This window comes from Apteryx mantelli, chromosome 2 (assembly GCF_036417845.1).
Source record: "Apteryx mantelli isolate bAptMan1 chromosome 2, bAptMan1.hap1, whole genome shotgun sequence".
In the NCBI taxonomy this organism is placed as follows: Eukaryota; Metazoa; Chordata; class Aves; order Apterygiformes; family Apterygidae; genus Apteryx; species Apteryx mantelli.
Window position 1 is genome coordinate 155,121,133 of NC_089979.1, and position 20,165 is coordinate 155,141,297.

The window sequence follows — 20,165 nt, forward strand, 5'->3', positions numbered from 1 at the left end:
TAGACTTTAATTCTTGAAGTGCCTCTAGAGAAAACTAACAGAAGACAGAAACATTAAAAGAATTATTAGGTGTAAAATGTCTTATTATGAATCTAATCTGAACCGATATTGGCATAGAATATATAACTTCTGTTGGCAGAAAAAAGAACTAATGTTAGCCCTTGAAATCTCAAATTGTGTAAAGCCTGGCTGCCAACAGCTGTAGTACTACAACAGCTGTGATCAGTAAAATGCTTAAATTGCAAGGTTCTGCTGACAAAGTAGTCTCTTAAATCTGGTCAATAGAGTACCATTAGAGGAATACCAGTTTGCAATGTGCTTCGCTGTATCATTAGACTAGATTCCTTTTTGACCATGCAGGTAAACTGATGTTTCCATGCCTTTGTTTGAGGCAAAAAGGGTGGAGTTTAGGGTTGTTTTTTTTTTTTGTCTCCTCAGAAAATTGATGTGAAATATTCTATAACACACTGCAGCAAAGGGAGTTAAGTTTATGTTTAATTTGATTTAATGTAGTTGACATGTAACATGTAGGACTTAATTCAGGAGCAGACTTCCTTTCCTGTCTATTTCATATCCTTGCATAAGACCTGAGAAGAAACTTTGGTAGCTGTCAGCCAGGTGAAATAGCTGAAAATACACTTCAGCCTGGGTTGCTGTGCCCTAGTTACAGTAACTGAACCTGCTGACCCGAATCTAAGAAAGTTCGTTTTTTTTCTTCTGGCCTCTTAAAACGCCCCAACTGTATCGCTTCTTCCTTGCGTGGCCCTGGCCTCCCGCACAAGGCGGGTTAGGTGAGGAAGCGCGCCGGGGGCGCGGGGCCGCGGGAGCGGGGTGGTGGGGGCAGGCGCGGGCTGCGCTGCGCTGGCTCCAGGGCGGCGTTGCCGGGGCCCCGCTTGTGACGTCACCCGCCCGGCGCTGCACCCCCACCCGCACCCGCACCCCGGTGCCGCCTCTGGCAACAGAGAAGGGGCTGCAGAGACCCCAGCTCTTGTTTTAAATCGCACCCGTCTTCCTTCATGACCAAGTGCGTCAAGAAATACGGGAAAACGACGGGCAGGTAATAGTGTCTTTATGCAGCAGGTGGATCTGGAGGCTCCCTCTATGGAGCTGAAACTCATAGGTTTAACTGAGAGTCCTGGAATTGTTTATCCTACGAAACTTAGCCTAATTTTAACGCCTGCAAAGCAAGAAGAATGGCTAATCCGTGGGTCTTGAGCCACATGTAGTTCACAGACAATTCAAGTACAAATCCTAGCCTGGGATGGTATCGCATGAGCTTCGAGAGCGGTGTGCTGGCACATGGCTGCCGGCAGCCTGAGCCTTGCTGTTAGGGGATGAGACCCATAGGGAGCAGCTGCAGCTGGTGCAGGCGGGCTGATCTGGAGTTCTGCTCTCCACAGCGGTCAGCCTCGCTCTGCGGTGGGACCCCGGCACTCTGTTGTCACCTCTCTGAGAACCATTCCCAGAGCTGCCTCTCCTAGCAGCTTTCCAAAGTACCTGTTTTTCGAGCCCCAGCTATACGAAGATCTGAACATGGGGGAATGGGCAAGCGTGACTTAGATTCATCTGTTAGTTTTGAGAGAGATGTTTTCTGTTCATTCTTGGCTCACTGCTCCGAATATAAGAGAGTTTGGAATTGCTCGTTTCTCTCTAGATGCCTAATATATCCCCCCCATACTGTATTATTTATGTATGTGTGTACTTACCTTTAGACAAATGACCATGGAAATGGTTGAATCACAACAGGATGGAAATGCAGTGGATTCTATGCCAGAGAGAGATGTTCAGAATCAGCCAGGCCAAAGTCAGATTTCCTCCATGTCTCAGGTAAGCTGAAACATGGAAAGAGGCAAAGAATCAATACAAGTGATATTCAGAACTGTTTCAACTTTTTATTGCTGACCATTAAATTATCAATTTGTATGAGCTTATCATGTTTTGTAAATTCTTTCTGTTATTTAATAGAGAAAATAGCAAAGGTATACTGAAAACTATGCCTACTGTATTTAACAAAGGGCTAATATTAATCAAGGCTGTTAAAAAGTAACACTTCTGGAGACTGAACTTTTCAGAATGTCCTACAATGATGTGTAGGCATAATTTTTTTCACTGAGATAATTATATGTATTATGCAGGTGGAAATAGGGTCCTAATAGGTTGAGATGGCCACAAGATCAAGCATAGTTAAAAAATTTTTGTATCCCAAAGATGTGTTGTATAACAAAAATGAAAAATGAATGAAAATAATTATGGTTCTTTCCTAGTTCCAGGTTTTGTACAGAATGTGCTTAGTCCTGCAAACACAATTGTAATGTTTATTTGTTGTTGTGTTTCATCCCTGCATGTCTGATGGCAGTGTCTGATTTTCTAAAAATACATTTTACTTGTTCTGTGTGGTAATTGTACCTGGATTTTTTGGTAGTTAATGGGAAAAAAGAACTAATATCAATTCTCAAACATTAAAAATACTCCTCTGAAATACTCAGCCCATGAGAGAAATAATGTTGTTCTTGCCAGTGCTAAGATTTTTAGTGTCAGGAACTCTATACATCCATTTACAAGGGTTTTTTAGAAACTCTTTGTCAAGCCTTTGGAACTGTTTAAAAAATCAGCTTATAGAATTTTTCAAGATCAGATGTTACTCACTAAGATTCCCGTGCAAACGAAGAGAGGGATCCTCAATTATTTCATACAATATATTTGGAATGTTAAATACTTGATTCTCATTATAGGTGTATTTTCAAGGGTGAATGCTACTGCTTTTTGTTCCTACTGGTTTTTGTATGCAAAGTAGGTCTCCAAATATTTTTGAAGATTTTTTCATTGTTGCTTTTTTATCTGCAGCATTCAGTTGTGGTTTTGGTACCTGCAGCACTGAGAATCTTTTTTTTTTCCCCCTCCTTTAAGAATGGAGCGTGAAACCAAGAATTTTATTTGTTTTACTCTGTTCGTGTCACCCCTTATTTCTTCTTCTTTTCTGATGGTTCAGACTTATAGTAATACTTCCTTATAGTAATAGCATGGTTTCTATGTAGAATCTGTTAGTTTGTGCAAGAGTCTCTGAAGAAACCTTGTGTGAATGCTGTCATCTGGGCTTTTTAACATTGAACTAGACGAAGCTGTGGCTGATACGCTGCGGGAGGACTTCTGTGGGGCCCCAAGGAGAGCACTTCTTATGTTTATCTGCATTTGATACTTGAGTGCTTCCAGACGGTAACTGGTGTGGTTCAGCCACACTGGGCATATGCCTTAGGTCTTTCAGTTAAAAGTACTAACTCTGAAATAGTAATGGATCTCAGTCAAATGAAACGAATGGGGCAGCCTGGAGTTTGCTCCTCTCTGAGGGCTCAGGAGAACGGAGCAGGGTTCCCATCTGGGAATTCCTCCTTTTGCTCAGACGGCTCTGACTCTTTGCAGACCTGCTCGGCTCCCGTAACTCGGTTGAAGGCCTTGGCCATCCGGAAAAGCAGAGCTAAGGGAATCGTGCCATTTTGCAAAAAATGGCGATGGCAGGGAGTCTGCAGGCCCTGCAGGCCGTGGGGCAGGGGCTGCCGGGGGCCTCGGCTGCCTGGCGGCTCCCCGGGCCGGGCCGAGCCGGGCCAGGCGCTCCCGTCCCGCCGCCGCAGGGGCCTGTGGAGCCGCTTGGGGTCCTGACCGCCGTGGTGCCGCGAGGCTGCCTGTCGCGCGGCAGACCCTGCTGCGGAGGAAAGGGGGGAGCCGTCGTTAGGTTTCTTTGGCGTACGACGAGGAGGACTGTGCCAGTGTGGCTGCCTGCCTGGCGGCCTGCGAGGGTGAGGCATGGTGCGCTCGGTGAGGGCTAACGGCCGCTGCCCTGCGAGGCAGGGGCCCCGGTGAGGAAGAGCCATCGCCTCTCAGCTCTGCCGGGTGCTGGACGGGCAGTTTTCGGTGCTTCTGAGGGGCTTGGGGCTGTGTTGGTCCAGCGCGCGCGGGGCGCCCACAGGGAGCTCCTCTCCCGCCGTGGGCTCTGGAGGAGCGCCGTTAAGAGCCGACAGCCGTCTGAAGTGCCCCAGGAGCAGCTTGTCCCAACTGCCAAGCCTTTTTCCCCCACTAACTTTCTTGCAGCTGTGCAGGAATAGAGGCGGGAAGGATGGCTTAGCTCTTACCAAGAGCTGAAAAACGCCTGTTTGCTACAGTTGACGGTTGCTGCTCAGACATTGTGTTTGTTTTTGTTGTTGTTGGTTTTTTTAGCCAGATATTTTTTCAACATTGATTTTGTTCAGTCAGAAGTAAAACATTTTAATGGGTTATCTTTTAATATTCAGTTTGCCACTTTCTGTATATTACTTTGGCCAGGGAATGACTAGTGAAATGCTGAAGCATACAACTGCATAGGAGGTGTAACATTTCATATATATATATATATATATATATATATGAATGAAATATATATATGTATATGTATATATGTGTGTGTGTATATAAGTATATATTATATATATATATGTGCACACACACACACACACTTTTTTTTTTTCCTGGAGTTCTGGCTTTTTAGAGAAATACTTTTTATTTTGGAAAAGGGGGACAAGATATTCGATAAAATGCTAATATCTGGAGAGCAGAAGTGGTTTTGTGTTGAAGCATTCCTGATGTCTCCCCCCTGAAACTAATGACCCTGTTGGGCTGTGGTGTAATCAGATGGCGTCCAGTGCCAAAGATTTGCTATTACAAGTTATTAGTAGAGAAAAGGTTGCAGCAGGGTTTTTTTCTAGGCTGTGTAAAAAATAGTTATATTTTCGCAGGTATATCCTGCGATTATTTTTTGTGGTGAAAGTAAAATTATGTTTTTTGCAAAAGTAAGCAAATTATAATATAGGAAAAATGACATGCTTGTTTGGCTCATTGAGTCAAAATTGACAATTTTTGTCTTTAAAGAGTTATTTCTGTAATAACATTAATGTAGAACAAGATGACATCTGTGGCTGAATTTCTTGCATCCCTTAGTTTATAATAATAAGTAATAAATAACAACTATTTGTAATGATAAAAAATACATTGAGATTGTATTGTTTTGGTGATCCACTCATCAAAAGAATTATGTAAAAAATGTCAATTTGTAAAAGTATTTGATAGTTGTTGTCTTTAGAAACTGTTTGAAGTGTATAGAGCTACTGTATAGAAGCTTAAAGCCTTTTCTTCAGGGAAAAACAGATGTTTGAGGCGGAAAATTTCTCAACCAGTTTCTAACCAAGTCCCATGGGTTCCGTCTCATATGCATAGATGTTATATTAATACATAGAGGGCTGTTTCTTAAGAAGTTAATTTGGGCTTTATAAATAGTCACATAATATTGATCATAATCAAACTTATATCTGGGAACTGTTGCATATGCATTGCTATTTGGAGAGAAATTAGTTGTTCTTTTTACAGTACTTCTTAGAGACCTTATTGCACTCTGCCTTACCCCGTGCTCAGTTACATTAATACACTAGATATAATACAAAAATATAAGAGGAGTGTACTTTGACCTTTTTCAGTTCTCACAAAATACTCCCCCCCCCCCCCCATCCTACCTTCTTGATGGGTTGTTCTTTGAATTACTTTTTGGCTTTGTCGTGTCCTGTCTATTAGTAGAGCTATGTCTGCTGTCTTGGTCTGAGACATCGTCTGTTGACCTCTCGGCGTTTGCCCTGGACCAGGCATGGGTCAGGATTTACAAAGTGATAACTGCTGTCGGGGAGAGCTGTGGGAGCTTTCTGGATGGGTGCTTTCTGAAGGCTGGAGTACATCGCTATTGCAAGTTGGGACTGTTCAGATTTAGCATTTCAGGGGTATCCTCCCTGTGGGCTCTCAGCACCAAACTTTACTTTAAATGTTGCTCCTGAGGAACTGAGCACCACAGAAGTGTTTTGCCACGCGGTTAGTCATATTGCTTTAAAACTAACCCAGCCAAATGCAGGTCCAGAGCATCTAACAAAGCTGATGTTAAAGCTTTATGAACCTGCTGCCTTGTCACCATTTTGTTTGTGCCTCAAGTGTATCCAGTCACCAGATGGCTGAAATTAGCTTAACTTTGTCTTCCTTAAAACTAGGTGCTTCCTCTTTGGCATTAGCTTTGAATTAACCAAAACTCCCCTGTCTTCAGCTTTTCCTCACAGAGCTACTCATAGAGGTGCCTGTGTGTGGTGAGTCCTTCTACTCTTTTATAAGGTGAATCCAGGATGGGTTTGCTTTGTCTTTCCCCTTTCCAGTCGTGCTTTTCACATACTTCTGGAATCCTTGCAGTGCGTGGTTTCTACACCTGAGAGGGAAATCCGATTGAGTTGGGCACCGTGTACTTCGTGGTAGCCATGTTCCCAGCGCGAAGAGGTTGGAAGCAAGTGTAACTTCTGCAGCACTCTATAGGGAAAAGTTATCTGACGTTGAGTGACAAGGGGTGCGTGCATCCACAGTATAACTGTTCAGACCTTCCACGCATATTGAGGTCAGATAACTCATAAGTAACCTCTCTCTTTGAATGAATGCGTGCCTCAGCATGAAGATAGTTCTTGATCTTTTTGCTTGCTGCTTTGTTCTCTGCTTTTTCAAGAGGGAGGCACATATATTTCCCAACAAAGTATGGGACCAGGCCACCATGACAGAAGGTGTGATTGGTATTTTTTGAAGCCATTATGCTTGACTGTTGCACAAGTAGGAGGTTAGACCCCAAAATAACATTACAAGATCCAAACTCTCATTGCTATTGCCAGGGAGAAAACCCTTACACCATCTAACCAGATGCTTAATGAGTTAAGCTTCTCCCTGGCCCTCCATGTTGCTGAGTTGCTTCTGTGAGTTGTTTTCAGTCATTATGCTAGACAGCCCTTGAAATAATGATGTTATAGGTAGCATTGCTCATCACTGATGTCAGAAAGTAATTTTTTTGCCAAGACTGCTTCAGTCAGTGTTTATGCATGAGTAACCTGATAGCCTCAAATGTCAAAAGGTTCTAGTATTTCAGTTAATGCAGGAGGATGCAATTTGAAAATAATGCAAAGTGAAATGTGAATTAAAAAAAAGTTTTAACAATTTTAATATTTATGAAGAGATGCAAAATGTGAGATTGGAAGAAGTTTAAAAATCTCAGTTATAGAAAATAAACCTAATACAAAAGAATCATAGATTTAAAATATAGCTCATAGGTGTCACAGTAACAGGAATTTGTGCATTGTGTAACTTTCAGATATCTGTGGAACTTAGCAAGTTGTGATCAGATCAAATTATCTGTTTAAAATAGGAATGAGCAAACAAGCAAATAACTTCTGGTTTCATTCAGTTTTAAAAGTAATGTTGTCTCTTCCCCTCCCTCCCCTCCATTTAATCTCCTATGTGAATTAAAGGGAACAAAACATTTTCTCCTGTTCAGTTGTAAACTTCAGTCTAGAAGAGTATTAGCTGTTTTGCATTTTTTTTCCCCTGTGTAGTTAGACTGAATAAGGAGCTTTTAAATGAATGCAATGTTTCTTAATCTTGAATGCTGAATTACTTCCTGATTATATGTGCCTGACCCGTTGTGTACTAAACACAGAAATGAAGAAACTGTTGTTCATGTTGTACTGTTTTGTGTGTGTTGTACTTGGAACGTGCTTTCAGATGCCCTCAACTATTGTAGCAGATTACTGCTGTCTTTGTGAGAGCTGCAAATTGAAAGGTTTGGTGAAATTGTCTTTGTAATATGTTTTGAAAAGTCAGTGTGCTTTGTAAATGCTTATGCTGGCTCCACGTTTGTTCCTTGAAGCAGGGGCCTGTGGTGGTGTCGGCTTTGCCTGGCAGAGAATGGATCAGGCTCTGCAGATTGCAGATCACAGAATCACAGAATGGTTGAGGTTGGAGGGGACCTCTGGAGATCATCTAGTCCAACCCCCCTACTCAAGCAGGGTCACCTAGTGCACGTTGAACAGGATCGCGTCCAGGCAATCTTCAAGGCTTTGTAGATGCTAGTCTCAAATACCTGTTTCTTAATAGTAGTGGTAATGTTTATTTTATAGATTGGGAAGAAGGTTTCTGTACCCTATTTACATGTTGTCATTTAATACCATTTAAGGAATAATTGTTTCCATTTACAGGTTAGAAATGCCTCAATTGTTTTATTTCCTGAGAATCTGTTCAGTTTCCCATAACAATTGAACAGTTACGTAGTGATTGCTGACAAGATCCTGTCTCTGTTTCCTAGAAACGTGGTTTCTTGAAGATAATTTGAGCCAACATCTGGTCTTCTTGATAACAGTGCATTTTAGTAGTCGTTAAAAACTTTCTCTTGCCTCAAGAAAGGAACATTTCCCAGACAAGTAATGACTTATGGATCACGAATAAAAGCTTCTTTAATACTTGGAATTAAAAAAAAAATCTTCAGTGTGAATATGGAAAAAATACAAAACATGTTTTCTAACTTTTTTTTTTAATTCAGCATTTCATCATGTTTTCTTGTCACCGTCATCTCTTTTACCTTCTAGTGCTCACAAATTTGTTGTTTTAGGGTGTTCTGCGTCAGCAGATGAACTCTTTTTTACCAGGTATAGTTTTTGACTGAGAACCAAGCCTGGAAGGGGAAAATATCAGACTTTTAGATTCGACTGATGATTCATTCTTGTACATGCGGAACATAGAAATAAGGGTTTTTAATGCAGTTTACTTTGAATTTCTGAAAAACGCAAACAGTATCTCTTTTTATCATCTAGCCTTGATTGTTGTTTATCATTTTTTCTTCTATTTCTTTTCTCTCTGTGTCTGAGTTTAAAGATGTTTTATCGCAGAGTAATTGAGATCTGTCATAGACTTTTCCCTTTGCTTCAGTATTTTTCTGTTAAAAGATTTAATAGTTCTAGCATAAATACTGAACTATTTCGTAGCCAATAGATGTTTAACTATTTTTTAACCCATTTGTCCTCTAGATACAGCTGGCTAAGAGGCAAAGGCTAGGTAAAGCTGTGTGCTCTAAAATTTTACCGGGGGGGAGGAGGGGGGATGTATTCCTAAACAGAACAGGGCTACTGTTTTTTTTTAAGCTGTTCTAGCTTTGAAGAAGATTGTTCTCATCTGTCCTTTATTTTTTGTTGTTGTAGCAAGGTTCTGCTGGGCGCCAACTCGGTTTTTCTTGATGCAGTGGAACATATAACAAAGATTTTTTTTAAACTAAAAATTTCACAAATCCCAAAATTGTTTTATTCTAACAATTATTTTGCTATCCAAAAAATAATGTCTCAAGACAGCTGTCTGAAGAACAAAAGTTGAAGCTAAACTTTTAGTTTTAAACAAAATGAAGCAAAACCAAAAAAGTTTTGGACTTTTTTGAATTAAGCATGTTCTGCCCTTTGTGTTGTTGCAGCAACGTATCACTTCAATGTATACTGATATTTCTGGTTACACATCTTGAGCTTTTTGTTAACCTTCATGCTGGAGACAGCAGATTTAGTCTTTGATAGCTCAGCAGTTGAAGTCTCTGGAAAAAATTAAGAAAAAAGACTCAGTTTTGTATGTGACAAATTTTAACCTTTAAATTACTCATTTGGAAAGATACACACTAAATTCTTACTAGTAAAGCTAGTTTATTTGTGTGTGTGATAATTACACACATGTAAGCTCTTTTAAATTTGGCATCAAAACCAGTTTATTTTAGTATCACATCTAAAAGCATTTGCTGAAATCTTAAGGCATGTTACTTAAACATGATGATTGTAATTTTTGCAGGTTTCTGTAGCTTCATCAAGTGCTGGAAGAGGATCTCCAGCTGTAACTCTAGTGCAGTTACCTTCTGGTCAAACTGTTCATGTCCAGGGTGTCATTCAAGCCACACAGCCCTCAGTCATACAGTCACCACAAATGCAAGCTGTTCAGGTTAGCTCTTTTATTCTTATGTTTTCATGAATTATTTGGTCTCTTTCCTTCACCCCCCCCCTTCAGTTTCTCTTCATTCCTACCAGCGTTGCAAGTTTTACTTATAATAGGGGGTGTGGAGGGTGGCTAACTGCCAGCTGATAGCAGCCCTACACGCATTGTGTAGCCATTCCTTAATGCTTCCTGTTTATCTTTAAGAAATTGTTGTTTTGGAACCCTTAACTCGTGCAACAGCAAATTTGTGTAATAACGTGCTCGTGTTTTAGTGGTGTGTCTTGCAGTTTTTCTGTTGTATTCTATTCTACGAACATCTTGTCTCTAATGAGACTACAGACTCATAAGTTTGCAAGTGTCTCTTGTATTGTATTTTTGGAGAGCATCTGGATGTAATGCAAGCATTATAGTTTAAATTATTTTGTATTGTTTTTAGCAGGCTCTGCCAAAAGCATCTGGTATTGCTTTTTGTGGGTGTATATGTAAACAGAAAAAATAAGGGCAGCTTCAAAATAAACATTTATTTGTTTAATCTTTGCAAGTTTAAAGGGACTGGTACAAAGCGCTTAAGGATTTTCAGAGCTCTTAAATAGTGAAAAATACTGGACTGTATCTTGCACAATTTTGAAAATGTCTAGGGCTCCCCTTGGTGCTTTCCCTGTAGCTAGGAATGCTTTTGCCCCAGTCTTCTTAAAATCTGATTGTGAAATGACAGCTGAATTGCTTCTTGCAAACAAAATTGATGTCTCAGTTAAGAGAGGCCAGATACCAGTGATGTAGGAATTGTTTTACCTGCAGCCATTGTGACAGATTAAGGAAAAGACAAATGTGTTGTCAGAAGTCTTCCTGAGAAGCTACCTTTAATGTTTGAGACTTCTTAGTAGCTTTCAACTGTAATGGAGATGCCACACACACTTATGATATTTATCTCAGATAGAGGTTAGAGAAAAAGAATAAAAGCTTGGTCAGACGTTCAGTGCTTTATTTGTGAATAGTAGATGTAGGTGGTGGGACCTGGTAAGGCTTTGAAATTCTAGATCACTGTTGAAGCAGGGATGGTAGATGGCAAAAAAAGTTTGGTCGAACTTTAAGTCAAAGCAGAGTATTCAAAATAAATATTGCTTTCTGGAACTGTGATTTATCAGAGAGTGAACTTTATCAAATAAACATATAGTCATTCCCAATTTCTGTCACTGTTTTTCTTCAGTTCAGCATAGTTGGGACAAACATGCAACAATAGAATACTTGCTCTTCCACAGTCTGGAAGGAGGAATTTCTCCAGAATCTCTTGCCAGCTGCTGCTCTTTCTTAGGGGAGCAGAAATCAACTTTTTGTTGTATTGAGCAAACTGGCTTTCTTGCCTTTCCCAAAGGAGTAGAGACAGGAAAGTAATGTTCTGATTAATACTGGCTAGGTTTTCGCTTTGGTTTCATTTGTACATGTTAATGGCAAATAAGGTGACTCTACCAGAAAGGCTTCATAGATGCTGTAAAACACTTGTAAAAGACTCCATTACAATTTGCTGTGGCTGTCCTGTGATCATCTTAAGTATTTTTTTCCTGCCACCTGGCATTTCCTCCTGTTCATTTGCCTTTATCTTGGTCTCCTCTCTCTGTCAGACAGTGGGAGACTTGGAAAAATGGTATAAGTTCACTTAAAAATCAAAACGAAAAAACAAGCCAAAAAAACCTGAGGGTTGATGTTATAGCCTGCATGACCTCTCCCTCGAACACCTGCAGCTTTAAACAGGAAGGCAATTTAAACTTTGTTTTCAATGCTTTCTGGATGAAAAAATAATTATCTGGATCATGTTCTTTACTGTTTTGTTGTTGTTTTACTTGTAAGAAGGTTTGCAATTCAGATTATTTGACTTTTGTGCTTGCTTCCTCCCAATGTTTCAGGTATCGACAGACTAACATGAGCTTGAACTTAAATGTGGTCAAAAGCACAACAGTACGTTAAATTTAGAGAAGTCTGACTGATGGCCAGGAAAAATGGCAATGGCTCTCTTTTGTTAGCCTTGTGAATGTGCTTGCTTGTTATTAGAACAAGTTGAAATGTTAAATTTTCCTCTTTTGTCCTGATTGCAAGCTTTGAAATTTCTTGAAGTCTCTTCATTTTCTCTTCATTTCTTAAAATGCATAAATTTTCTTGTGATTTCCTTCCTCTCTCCCCAAAGTACTGTTCCTGACTCTTTGGGCTGTCTTCAGGAACTAGGGGTGGCTATTGGAAACTCTTACTGGCACGGGAAGATTTAAAGGCGCTAAGATCCTGTTTTCCTGCTGTTTGTCCTGGAACAGATAGATTTATTTATTTATTTATTTATTTATTTATTTTCTTCTGTGGAGAGCTTTGTTTTGAGACAGCATGCCCAGGCTCTTGGCTGTGTAATATTGTCTTGGTTTTGAAGGTTTATGCCATAGGCTTGAAGGTAGGTGATCCACAATTAGATCACCATAGGGCATTGGAGAGAGATGCCCCTAAGAAGACCTCTTTGCTGGACAGCATTGGTCCATGCTCTGAAAGTAAGAACCCAAAGTGCTGAAAGCCTTTGTGTCTCTCATAGATCTGAGCAGTCAAATGAATCAAGAAAATAGCACATTTTTCTTGTTCAGTAGTCACTTTCAGTTCTGTATAATATATTTGCTGGCAAAGGGTATTCTGCTCCAGGTTTCAATTTCTTTTTGGGTAATTTTAAGAGAAAAGAACTTGTGAAAATAATACTAATAAAATTCTGAGAAAATGAAACATTGTGGACTTGTCAAATTTTCTAGAACTTTCACAGTATTGCTAAGCTATGTATTTGTATGTATGAATATGTATTGATAAGTATAATTTAATAAGCATATATATTTAAATAAACTTTTTAAAATACATTTGTGTGCTGTGGTTATGAAGAGGTTTTTGTGTTGTATATTAGTATTTAAGGTATTAGTGCAGCATTCTGCGTTTTAAAGGTTTATTTTGTCTTTAAAAGGAAACTAAATTGCATAATACTTTTACATTTAAAGAAATCTTTTGTTTGAATTATTCTTTTCTTGATGACATTCAGAAAAATGTAACCTGGATTACTTCGATTTTTCCAATGGAAGATGTCATCTTAAGCGCCTGTATGTTGTTAACCTCATAATTTGTGATTTGCTGTGGGGAAAAAAAGTCCAAGATCACATAATCTATGATAAATACATGCATAAACTTCCTGTATGTGAACATGGAAGGAATTTTTAAAAAGTTTTTTGCTAACCTTTTTTTATTGAATGAAGTTATGAATTTCAGAAACTTTGCTATTACAGGTAGCACCGACTGCAAATGCAGATGAGTCTGCAGAATCAGAAGGGATAATTGATTCTCAGAAACGTAGGGAAATACTTTCAAGAAGGCCTTCGTACCGGTAAGGATTTCTTGTTTTTGTGGGTTTTGTTGTTTTTTAAAGGTAGCTTATACACTATGGCAAAGCTGTCTGATAAAAGCTAGTGACAGCTTTCTCATGGATATGGAATTTTAAATATCTATAAAATTATTTATATTCTGTTTTAGAAAAATTTTGAATGAGCTATCTTCAGATGCTCCTGCAGTCCCGAAAATTGAAGAAGAAAAGTCAGAAGAAGAAGGAGCGCCTTCTGGAATTCCTGCAATGGCTGTGCCAACCAGCCTGTATCAGACTAGCACAGGGCAATACAGTATGTTTGCAAAGACACTGTGTAGTGTTGCAATACATATGTAGGAACAATTTTGTTTCCAAAAAATGCCCTAATGAAGTAGAGGTGTTTGATGAAGAAGAAGAAGAGAGCTTTGTATTTCTAAATAATTTTGTTTTTTATATTTAATTTCTCCTAACATGAGCATGACAGTCTTTTAGTCTGTTTCTTGTAATGTTTGTTGATTACTAAATTTATAGTCTCTCTAGAACTCTTGTCCACATTAAAAACGCAGAGGTGAGGCTTGGGTAAAATGACAAATGTTGGTACAGTTATCTTTTATACAAATGTTCAGTGTTATAATTTACTGCAGTTCCACATTACTGTGATTTGCTATGTATTAGTGTTACACAAATTGGCAATTAGTTAGGGACTTTTTTAAAGTATAAGGTTGGAGGGGTTTGTTTTTTGTTTTTTTTTACTTTGAATTTGCTTTTTTTTAAATGTCCCATCTCTCTTCCTCTCCAGTGTTCAAGTAAGGTTAGAGTATGAATCTTGTTCTACTTTGAATTTTCTTTCTGTAATGGACCATCTTTCTCTCCCTCTCCAATGTTCAAATCTTAACATTGTATTAACTGTGGAATTAACTGTAAGTTGTGGTCTTCAACTTTTTTTTCATCCAAACACTAGTTAAAAGTTAGGTTCACAGTTCTATTCTATTCTATTCTATAGATTTTTGAATTCTTGAGTTTATTTTGAAAGCATTGAACAGCTATCATTTCTGATAGTTTTGTTGGGCTATCATCTAAGGAATTCATTTCCAGTAACTTTTTTTCCAAGTTTGTAGTGGATAAAACCTTACTCCTAGTGTTATTTTTCATGTCTTTTCATGTGTATACACACTGAAAAACAGGTATTTTTCCTATAATATAATGACAGGAAAATTGCAAAAGGATTGTTGTTTTCTGAAACATTTTTGAGAACACAGGAAGTCTATTAACAATTAACAATGGAATATAGAAGAGGATAGACTGGCTCTCTATAAATTATGTTGTAGTCACTGTTAGAATTCTTCAGAGTTATGTTTATTTGTCCAATCAGGGCCCAATTATCAACTCTGAGAAAGCAGAATTTGTGTATAGTATTACTCTCCCTCCTGCATAAAACTAATTTTGCCTGGGCTTCCTAAACTGTTTTTCTTACCCTTTCTGTAAGGTCTGGACATAAATAAATGTCTGCGTCATGATGTCAAGTATCTCAAGTGCTCTTTTCCCCAGACTTCTGGTCATGCTTGAAGGTTATCCAGTCCAGAATCTGGCAGATACCCTTGACCAAACTAAATTCTTTTCTTGAAATTTTAAGGATTTTTGATGTTGTTGTTGGATTGGGTTTACTTTCAAAAAAGAATATTTGCGATTTCAGGCTTAAAAGGAAAGCTCTATATCATCCATACTATGTTCTTGTGATTCTTCAAACCTTTAGGCTTTCTGAGAAATTAGGAGTTAAGATTTCTTTATCATAGATTCCTCTGGGAAACCAGACTTGTACTTTTATTAGTAACACTGTGCAAGGAGACCATTCTCATTTCTTAATCCAAGGATGTTTTAATTTGAAAATAAGTATAAATTATAGTGATGGGAAAACATATAAAAGAACAATGAAGTTATCATCAATTTTTCCTCTTGTTGAAACAGATATTTACTTTTGAAAAATCAAACAGCAGAGAGCATCACTAACAATATGCTTGAGTTAACAGAAAATTTAATTTAATCTAATTTATCTTAATTTAAACTTGGCTGTAGCGTGAGCCAATTGTAGAAGAGTTCTGTTTTATATTGCTTTCTTTGAATAAGTTATATTCATAGCCTAAAACATGTGCTGTGAATTTAGGACAATTTAATCTATAAATACTTATTAAATAAGTTCTCTGCAGTATTCAGTAATGAGGCATTACTTCAAGATGTAATGTCAGCCTTCATAGGCCCTGCTGATTCTGGCTTAAACGCTTTGTTTCTAGAGCTTTGCCTTCCTGGAAATGACTTTATTACCCAGTTTATTAGCTCATTAATTTGCTTTTTTTTAAGCTCACCTGTGTAAGTTAAAATGCCATATATCTTTTGCTGCAATGAATTCTTTGTTACCTCTATTTCTGTTTAGGAAAAATTTAATCAGAATGTTTCTTAGGATGCTGTTCGTTACCCTTGAAGTTTCTGCTTGCCAGAAAAGTTAGATTTGAGGTAGAATCCAAGCTGCTGCAAGGATGGGCGCCTACTGCTGAGTATTAGTAGAAGGAGTCTTATTTTGGAACCTACCAAAGAGAGCATGGCTGTTAACTTCTAGTCTTCATGCTTTTCGTCACAGGTTAGCAGCATTTCTGAGCAGGCTGCCTGTGATCCGCAGGAACTGCTGTCAGATAAATCCAGGAGCATTGCAGGAATACATCATCTCAGGTGTTGATTTCAGTGTGGATATGATACAGAAGGCCACTGCATGTATCTTTTATCTTTCCCTCTCCTGTCAATAGCTCTTTACCTCAGCTTATCACTGTTGTATCTGAGTACCTCTGTTCTTGGCCAGCGTTGGTTGCGTGGGTTCTCTTGTGTAGGCATCTTGCTTAGCAGTTTAAGCATAAAGCTCTTACAAATGCCCGTGGCCATGAAGAACTTGTCGTGCAGTGTCACTACAGCAGTCTGTAGTGTACCCTGGTTTAAAACAGGTATCGCATGCTACTTAGCTTGCCAATTGCTTGTTTTCTCTCCTGTATTGTGCAGGACAGGCAATTTGGAAATAGACTGGTATTTGAAAAGATCATCTCGACTATCCCAGCCTCTGGAAGGCTGGGATAACTATTTTTGGGAGAACAGTCAGATAAATTTAATTACCAAAAGACAGTTGTTTCTATTAGCAGCAATTTTAGCTATTCTTTGCTTACTTTTTTGCCAGCCAAGATGGCATGTTGCCATGGCTGTGGTTCTGAATGTCTTTCTCCTCAGAGCTTCTTGGCTTTGGCTTATGGGAACAGACAGACTGATGGACATGACCAGCTAGATATAATGTTTTTCCCAGTTTCCTTCACAAACATTTATGTTGATCTTTCTATAACAGGAGTTGATAGTTTTTCATAAGGCAGGTCTTATATATAAGCCGTGTAACCTGAGCTGACTGCAAAACCACTCTGGCTGTAGCTTTGTCATATTGGTATTGAGTACAGAAAAATCGGTTTGCCTCCTCAGTGGTGATGGTCTGAACATGTGAGAGTTGTTTGTGCTGCTGGAGTGTGTGATTCATTCCCCCCCCCCCCATTTTTTTGCCTGCTTATGCATATCATGATGTTCTTTCTGAAACAGTGCACGGGAGATTAATACTTGCTTTAACTAACCAGTATCTTTGCCATCTGTTCGGGTTGCTTGCTTTCTTAGGGCAGGTTTTTAAAAGCTGGAGAACTAGGAAATCCTTCTGGGAAAGGCCAGATTTAGTTGTTTTTCCCTGTTTTGGAAAGGAGGGAAAGATCTGATCTGTTTTTCTGAATTAGTTGATCATACTCAGAGAATGATGTTAATAGTATCAGTAGTCTTTGGTCCTAGCTAGAAGATAAAATGCCACTTATATCTACCTGTATGATAAATAAGTCCAGGGGTTGCCTGGAAAAATCCTGTACTCTTCATAAAAGTCACAATTTCAAGTTGGACTGTACTACAACAAATGTCTGTACAGTGGTTGAAATGAAGTCAGTGAATGGGTGGGCAAGGAGTTGTTCTGGTAATGCGATAGGAATCAGTCCTCTACAGGAGATAACTACAGGAGTTAATTTGTTGCTCTTTAGAAAGCACTGGATTGTGCTCTGAATAAATAGTTGAGGTACAGCTGTGGTGCAAGTGTCCACCCAGGTTCACTGTGGAGCTAATTACTTGGTATGATTCTGTGCTGATGTTTTACTGCTCAGGAGCCCAACCTGACATCTTTTTTTTTATGTGGTACGGTACTGTGATGGTATAGGCATGTCATCTTTGGCGCTAACTCTGCGTGAGGCAGCATTCAGCTGTGTATAGCTTAAATTTCTCTGGGAAGTAGAGGTGACAAAGTCTGCTGGAAGCTTGTATGCTGCTGGGAACCCACTACTGTCCTGGACGTCACAAAGAAGAGAGGAAATGACAATTTATTTTTCTTAGTTCTCTCTCCTCCACCCTCTCCCAAAATGGGACGCTTTCTGCATTAGAGGCCAGACCAAAACAGCATCTTACTCCATTTTTCCTAATGCTTTATGGAACATGCATGTAGTGCGCAGCTAGTTCCTGCATAATGTCCTACATGATGCTATTCCAATCGTGGGACTGGAGGTCATGCTGATCTCTGTTCCAGCAGTGCAGGCAGGCTCAGTACTTCATTCAGTGTGCTGCATGAGAGGAATTTCTTTTTAAAAAAAGGAAAGAAAAAAAAAAAAGCTAATTGAGTTGCTGGTAATTGGCCACTTTGGTAGATAACTCTACTTTCAAAATATTACCTGAGGCTCTAGTAACTATTTAGTATTTTCTAGTTTACTAATAACAATTTTCAAATCAACTGTTCCTACTTCAGTGCTCTTTGAAGTGGACTAGGTTATTGTATCATGTTGCATTTCAAGATAACCTACTTTTGTCAAGTGTCTATCTCCAAAACTCTTTTGGGGGTCTTACAAGTCGTACTCAGATGACTGGAGGAGCTGAAACTTCAAGAACATCAGCAAATATTGTGAACCTGACAGTGAGATTGAAGGAACTGACAATCCTGAATCTGTACTTACATATAACTTTTAAACTCTTGAGCCATTTTAAATACAATGATTGTGGCTTAAATATCTTTTGAAGTTTGTTACTTCTTGGCAATTGGATTCTTTTCTAAAAGCTCCAAAAATGTATTTCTGCTCTTAACAAGGGCAATGCTAATTTTAAAAGGAGTTAACAATTAACGTCTCTAGGGAATTTGATTTTGTATAAATATTTATGATCAACCCTGAGATTGCATGGCATGAGTTTATATGGGGAAAATATATTTCTTATGTTTTTGACCACATAGGAAAAAACATTGTTCTTTATTTCTCTTTTTTTACACAAGTATCAGACTACTTACAGCTTTATAAAACTTGGAAAAATACTGTTGGCCTAAACTTACTCCTTAACTAAGGAAAGGAGGAAGAATGTGAGTGTCAGAGGAATTGTTCTTTCTTTGTCCAGATGTCCATTTTTTCTTTTATTTGAGGAAGTTGATAAATTTAAATTTTTAAAATAACTTCTTTTTTTAGTGTTTGAAACCACAGGATTCTCTGTTAGACTGATAGGAGCTATCAGTCTTTTTTTTTTTTTCTTCCTCTCTCTCTCTCTCTTTCCTCCCCTCTCTCCTTGTATTAAAACTATTTTTGGACCATTATTTATCCATGCAGGAAGCGTAGAAAATGTGTGGAACATTGCTTTTTCTATCAGACACAAATGGCATGTACTATAAAACCGGTTTTATATTTGTGGAAGTCAGAATTAATGTTATACAGATTTTATTATACAGTTGCTCTTTAAGCAGAGAGATAGCCGGGAATCCTTTCTGACAATGTTTATTTAAAAAAGGGAGATGTGCTTTAGCATGTTTTGCATCTTTTTCTATTGCCTAATCTCTCTTTTCTTTTTATGTTTAGTTGCTATAGCTCAAGGTGGTGCAATCCAGATTTCTAATCCAGCCTCTGATGGTGTCCAGGGACTGCAGACGTTAACGATGACAAATTCAGGAGCTCCTCAGCCAGGTGCTACAATCGTGCAATATGCAGCACAATCACCTGATGGCACACAACAGTTTTTTGTTCCTGGAAGTCAAGTTGTTGTTCAAGGTATATTTTATTAGTCTACTGTATTTTAGATTATTTTTATAAAAAACACTTTTTCTTAAAGGGCTTTTTGTGTTCATAATTATTGTAATATTAAATAAAATATTTGTGCATAAAAAGATGGCAGATAGCCTTAGGAGGAGATTGAGTTTCTGTGCTCAGTAAAGCAGCTACTTTTGATTAAAAAAAGCTATGAAGAGGAAATGACAGGATGAAAACACTTTCTGCTTTGAATTCTCTTGTCCAGACTTTGTAAGACATGTTTAACTGCAGTAAAGGTGCTGTTACAGTTTAAACTGAGATGCTGAGGCTGCATAATTGCATCTCATTTAGTATATGAAACTAATTTGATTTTTCAGCGGCTTATCAGTGTTCATATAATACAAGTTCTGAAGTTATTTGGGCAGTTATAAGGAAATATTTAAGGCAGATTTTTTCTTCCAGTTTATGACTCTTGCAGTTATTAGGAAGGATTGGACATGAGATCCTTGCTTGAAGCTAGTCTTCACACAGAAGAGACCTTTGTAAGCTCTATAAAAATGTATACATGTCAATTGAACTGTGAATGGCAAATTCTTAAACCTTATTGTAGATTATACAGAGTTTTTTTCCCTTCCTCTGCTGAGGCAGATTGAGAGCCAAAGGTATCTTGGATCCTTATCAAGACAAGGAAAAGTAAGGTTGGGTTTAGGGTTATACTGAGGAAAGCCATGGGAAAGAGATTTCTGTGTGGAAACACTAAATTAATAGCTACCATGGAGGATAAAAGTTTTTTTTTTAATCTCTTTCCCTATTTTTTTTGTCAATGCAGAGAAGTACAGTGGGAGGTCTGGATGAGGACTCTTCCTTAA

General features: G+C 38.5%; 1 protein-coding gene across 7 annotated transcripts in view; it reads left to right on the forward strand.

Moving 5' to 3' along the window:
- CREM (cAMP responsive element modulator) overlaps window positions 1–20,165 on the forward strand; it is a 32,341-nt gene that overhangs the window by 2,395 nt on the left and 9,781 nt on the right. For 3 of the 7 annotated variants that reach the window (XM_067291895.1, XM_067291896.1, XM_067291897.1), the window contains exons 2-6: window positions 1,713–1,827; window positions 9,688–9,834; window positions 13,122–13,219; window positions 13,366–13,508; window positions 19,129–19,317. In XM_067291895.1, the coding sequence (XP_067147996.1) occupies window positions 1,717–1,827; window positions 9,688–9,834; window positions 13,122–13,219; window positions 13,366–13,508; window positions 19,129–19,317 (688 nt within the window). In that variant the 5' untranslated portion in view covers window positions 1,713–1,716. Of the gene's footprint in view, window positions 1–991; window positions 1,058–1,712; window positions 1,828–9,687; window positions 9,835–13,121; window positions 13,220–13,365; window positions 13,509–19,128; window positions 19,318–20,165 lie in introns of those variants that run through there. The other 4 variants (XM_013949343.1, XM_067291894.1, XM_013949335.1 and 1 more) reach the window with 2 other exon arrangements.